The sequence below is a fragment of the Poecilia reticulata genome, linkage group LG23 (genome assembly GCF_000633615.1).
Source record: "Poecilia reticulata strain Guanapo linkage group LG23, Guppy_female_1.0+MT, whole genome shotgun sequence".
Classification (NCBI taxonomy): Eukaryota; Metazoa; Chordata; class Actinopteri; order Cyprinodontiformes; family Poeciliidae; genus Poecilia; species Poecilia reticulata.
In genome coordinates, this window is record NC_024353.1 from 16,975,311 (window position 1) to 16,981,310 (window position 6,000).

General features: G+C 42.1%; 1 protein-coding gene across 1 annotated transcript in view; it reads left to right on the forward strand.

Annotated features, from left to right (window-relative positions):
* The window catches only part of slc41a2b (solute carrier family 41 member 2b), a 28,570-nt gene extending 22,947 nt beyond the window's left edge, over positions 1-5,623 (forward strand). Inside the window, exon 11 of the mRNA XM_017302930.1 lies at positions 4,223-5,623. Coding sequence (XP_017158419.1) covers positions 4,223-4,408 — 186 coding nt within the window. The 3' untranslated portion in view covers positions 4,409-5,623. The remainder of the gene's footprint in view (positions 1-4,222) is intronic.
* Positions 5,624-6,000: the final 377 nt, after the last annotated feature.

The following is a 6,000-nucleotide window of genomic DNA, read 5'->3' on the forward strand; positions in this document are numbered from 1 at the left end:
GTCCAGCTCTTTCTCTGCCCCGCTGTGCCCGTGAATCTTTAATGCAGAGACGGCGCATTAGGATGTTATGCAAGCTGCAGAGGAGTTGGAGACTTTACAAATCAATTGGCTCCATTACCAGCAGAGCTGCTTTGAGGTCCACAGTCACTGATGGAACATCAGCGGGAGGGGCGGGGAGGGGGCTGAGTAAGTTGAAAAGAAGCTTGCACCCAGCCTGTTTGACATTGTAGCCTTTACAAAAACTAAACACAGAATATTGATCAGTTCACTCATTAAATTCCAAAGCTGAATTCTGCTTAGAATCTGTCTGCATTGCTTAAAAGCAATGGCTTTATTACCGTTTGGGGAGAGAAAGCTAAAATATGCACCACGTCTTGCTTCTAGAGCTTAGTCTGCTTTGTCATCAGTGTGTTTGTGCAGACAGAGACAGAATAACAACATTCATTAGGAGCCTGAACGCAGCATGCTCTGCAGAATTAAAGTGTCCAGGGGAAAAAGGTGACTGGTAATTCAATTAACACCAAGCGTTCAGTTAGAAATGATCCATGAGGTGCTGGTTGGTTTGACTGACAGAACAAACAGCACTGAGCTAACTTTGGCTTTCCATTAAACTGAGTCAGTTTACAGCATCTGTTAGCTACTTTGAAAGATTGGTTTCTTTAACCACATGTTTCTATTAAACCAGTTCTAAGGGAAAAGCTTCAATATCTTTAATATTAAAGTTCTAATAATGTTCTGTTTTTGGGGTGGGGAGTCGTATTGAAATGGATTTGTTTCACAAAACTGCAATTGAAACACTTTTCCCATCTCACAGGTCACATTTTCTCACCACTTCTACAGTCAGTGGAGCAATAAGTTGCTGACTGTCAGTGAATGTAGTTAGGAAGATCAGCAACTCAACTTCGTCTTTTTCCAGAAAGAAGGATTGGAGTGCAGGCCCTCCCAGTGCTAAGCAGTGTAGCATACAGACACCTCCAAACTTCAGATTTCCTTCAGATGTTGGGATGAAGGTTTTCTCATCCAACATCACTGTCTATAATTTTGAAATTTTCCATAATCACATAACACGTTAAATAATATCTTGCTCTATCTACCTATACATAATCTATCTACTGATTTTCTCCATGGTGGCCAATGTGTGTAAAGTGAACAAAGCAACATGTGGTTTTGCTTAGTTTTCAGCTAATAAAGGGACAAAGAACACATGGTTTTGTTAAGCCCTTACCAAACCAGGAACAGAACCAAAAACACTTAGTCTTCAGTGGGGTGTGTGTGAACAAAGGGAAGCAACAATGGACAATTGAGGCAACAAGAAAGTGAAAGCTAATGGATGCTCACAGCACTAGATTAAACTATGTTCTGAATCTAAACTTCTCACACACACTTTAAACCAGCACAGCAACAAATCACCTTGAGAATCTCACGGCATCCAATCAGCACATTTTCAACAAGAAGCATTAAACAAACACATAAACCCTTATTTCAGCCTAGACACATAGAAAAACAAACTCTTACTGTGCACTGAGCTCGGTCGTTCAGGTTGAAGCAGAGTGCAGGGATCTGGCAAGACCATGAAAAAACCGCGTCGTTGATGACTGAAGAAACAGTTTCAGGAGGCTTCTAGAGGCAAACTGCAGAGGGTTTTGCCGGCCGGGAACTTTGAAAACTGGGTATACAAATAGTATTTCTTTCATAGTTCTCTAGGTAACAATGTGACGGTTTTGAAAAGTTCTTTGAAAAAAATGGTCCACATACACATGTGGCCCCGTTAAAGTGGGCGAGCCTCCAGGGAGCGACGTCGCTACCTTCATAGCTAGCTTATTTGCCAACAAATATGGTGTCTCGCGCAAGGCACACTGGGAGAAGCGGTTTGATGAGTAAAATGGAAGTCCAACACATTGATATGATATGATATGATATGATATGATATGATATGATATGGGCGAACACCTGCGTTTTGGAGAGGTTTCCCCCAGGAGGTCAGGAGTTTCTTTGCTTCAGCCAGAGAGGTTTGAGGTTCTTGGTGTCTTGTGATGTTGGGAAGGAACGAGGAACTGCGGTTACTAAATGAGCTTATTATCAACCATCCATCCATTTTCTTGCACCCTTTTTCCCTCAGTGGGGTCGGGAGGGGTGCTGGTGCCCATCTCCAGCCAACGTTTCGGGCGAGAGGCGGGGTACACCCTGGACAGGTCGCCAGTCTGTTGCAGGGCAACACAGAGACACACAGGACACACAACCATGCACACACACACTCACACCTAGGGGCAATTTGGAGAGGCCAATTAACTTGACAGTCATGTTTTTGGACTGTGGGAGGAAACCGGAGTACCCAGAGAAAACCCACGCAACGCACAGGGAGAACATGCAAACTCCATGCAGAAAGACCCCAGGCCGGGAATCGAACCCAGAACCTTCTTGCTGCAAGGCAACAGCTCTACCAACTGCGCCACTGTGCAGCCGTATTATCAACCAAAAATGATTAACTTTGAAGGTTTCCAATCAAAGAGCAACTCTGAAATAGAAATCGCTGCGTTTGTGACAGGTTGACAGGACCATTCACTGGCTTGCTAAATACAGCTGCCCGTATTCTCACAGGTACCAAGAAATCGGAACATATTACTGCAATTCTTACATCTCCGCCCTCATTGCGTATTTATGTTTTCTTGCCACCAGGGTAATTATAGAAGCTTCCACAAAGGCAGAGATGGTTTCCTGAAGCCGGGTGGTTTGAAAGAACCTCCAGCCACTGTGAAAAGAAAGAAAGGAACGTTGCTGAAAATTTCTAACTCGCCCACACTTCTTTATTAGTCTGACAGAGGTTACATCTCTAAAACGCTTTCATCGTATCATCTCTAAAGAGTACCGGGCAAAACAAAGCAGGATGGCATTCTTCTAAGCAGTATTTTATATTAGATCAGTGAAATACCTTCATCTTTTAAGTCATGAAAGGCTGTCAGCGCTCTGAGCTCTTGTGTTTTCGCACAGAGGATGATACATCATTACAATCAGTTCTCCCTGCTGTTTGACACCATCATCCCTGCATGTTTTCTACGAGTCGGTGTTGATCACCGACAGAAATGTGGTTTTGTTTTGATAATTATGCCGCTACAAACCCTCTTGACAGCTCATTTTCTTTTAATTTATAGACATGCCCTTATCTTTTAATAGACTTCCCTTTTTTCTGTCACCATCATCCCTCCTGGTCTGGAAACCTGAATCATGAATAACAATTATCATAACTTTGCTTCCAGGTTTTACTCTCTTATTTCAGTTTTGTGTGTTTGTGCTATTCTGGGCTGCATTTTGAAACACTTCTTCCTTCCAGCCATAGTAACAGGAGCTAAAGTCCTGACCTAACCTCACCGAAGGAGTGTAGTTGAATTTCTAAGTGAGAACACTTTAATGCACATTGTCTTTAGTTAATTTATGGATCTCATTATTAAACCTGAGCTCTCTTACCAGTGTAGCGGATAATTGAGTATGCGGGTACAAAGACACTAACTTGGCACATATGTTCCCATGGGCTTGCTTTTTTTTTTCCAAACAAAAAAAACAACTTAAGCCACTGAAACATTCAAGATGGTGGCCAATTTGAAAGAAAACCGCCATGATATTGACTTCTGCTAAATGATTAGCAGAAGCAAAGGCAATAATTAGTTCAAAGGGCTTAAAAAAGGCAGCCATCTTGAACAATATCCATCCTCCTAAAATTCAAAAGCTTGATTTTACAAATTATCCGGTGTGAGTGAGATTCATCAATCACCACATCACATTCTGAGCCGAGTGTGAATGAGAACCTATTCAAATAAAATTACCTCAGGTTAGATTAGTCAAGAAAGTTTAAATTCAGCCTGCTTTGATTTTTTTTTTTCCCTAAACAGTTAGATTTTTATATCTGCCAAGACATAGTAAGAAATCCTGTGAATCCTGTACTCTTTCTTAATAATTATTGCACAAATCTTTACAACTCTTGTAGTAGCTGAACAGCTTTTTGTGAATTTCTGCTGTTATTTTTCAGGTTTATTTTTAATTGTCAGCTCTAAACCTTTGAGTTTGGAACGCCTCCCTGCCACCACCCTAATCTTTAGGTACCTCCAGAGAGCCAGGAACCTTTCAAAGCTTAACATTTCACTTCAAAACCTGTTGTCTTTTGAAAATGCTGAGTTTTATATGTGCAGGAAGTTTCCTGTGAGTGAGTCTGTCCATGCTGGTCCTGCAGGTTCTGCTGCTGCTGTGCATAGCAGACTGGATGGTTCACTCCATGTGGCGCAGCGGCAAAGACCCCGACAGCTTCTCCATCCCATACCTGACGGCTCTGGGGGACCTGCTGGGCACAGCGCTGCTGGCGCTCAGCTTCCACTTCCTGTGGCTCATCGGAGACCAAGACAGCGATGTGGGAGACTGAGCCGGCCGCCGCAGCTAGAACACCCAGCTCTGGCGCCCTCTTGCCCTGATGGAACCCGGTGCGTTCTCTCACGGCCGCTTCAAATTCTGGAAGTAACTTTATCTACAAGTTGGGATAGACTCACTTTCTCTTCTGCCTTGTTTTCTTACATGTGGAAGGCTTCATACTCTTAAGACTCTGATTTTATGTTGGGTTTTTTGCAGCCATTCTGATCTGCATCTTTTGTACCAAAGCGTTTGAGTTTTATTTTGCTGGTTTTGTCGAGAGGAGAACGAAAACATGGCCTTCTTCTCATCAAAGAGCTGGAAATATTTTGGAAATTTTGGGAACTTTTTATGCACAAGTAATCCCAAAACGAACTCCCTGTGAAAAGCCAAGACCGCAACGGCCGAATGAGAGAGAGAACCTTAAAGGCAGCGACTGTGACCAAACCGGCTGAAACCGGAACAGACATCAGCTGACATCCTCCATTCAGCATGTTTTAGCACAAACACACACACACACACACACACAGCCTTCTGTTCCCATAGGTTCATTCCACCTTCATCACATGGGTCCTGACATCAAGGTTTATGAATGTTTTAAAGAGTCCCTCCTCCACCTGTTGCTGAGCAACTGCTGGTCAGCTGGCTGAATGAATATTTTTTCTCACTTGCAAAAACAGCAGAATTATGCAGTTCAATATTTCTGCTTACAGAAGAGGGAAGTTGGTGACCCCAAACATCTTTTTGGTAACAGATGGTACTTTTACTGAAGGTTCTCATGATGCCTTGTGAAATAACAGCTCTGTTCAGAATAAATATGTCATTTATTATCTCAACATTTAGCATTAGCATATGTAGCAATCAGATGAATTAGCTGATGAAAATGAAGAAATAAAAAGCTGTTTATCGATAAATTTCTGTTTATGCTTTAAATTCCATTAATTATATTCTATATTCTATTTTTGTCAAGCAAGAATAAATTGTGTATTCTTGCTTTGTGTCTAAGCAGGAAGAGGAAATACTGTAGTTTCTGTTTGGATGCCAGTTCACCCCTTTGCCAGTTTATACTTCACATCCTTATTAATATCATCTGAGTTCATTTCAGTTGGTTGGTGTTTTTGAATAGTGCAGCTACACAGTTGTACAAAATGCTCAAATTTTCTGTATTTTCAAATTGCGTATTATTCTCTAGATCAGTGTTTCCCAACCCTGGTCCTCAAGGCACACTGCCCCGCATGTTTTAGATGTTTCCCTGCTTTAACACACCCCATTCAGATGATTGCAGTTCAGAAAAGGCTTGTTAATCAGCCATCAATTGAAATCATGTGTGTTGAAGCAGGGAAATACCTAAACCATGCAGGGCAGTGTGCCTAAAAAACGCTGCTCTAGAGATGCACTGATTGTAATTTCCTGGCCGATCACTGATCTTTAAAAAGTCTGACCAGCTGATTCTGATTTTGGCCTATACCAATTTATTATTTTTGTCTGTAAAGTTGCTAAAATATAGTGACAGTCGCAACAGCCGTTGCCTGGTGGGCGGGGCTTTCAGTCTACCCTGTGTCACAGCAGAGCAACATGGACAGTAGCTGATTTTTAGATCTGTGCAAA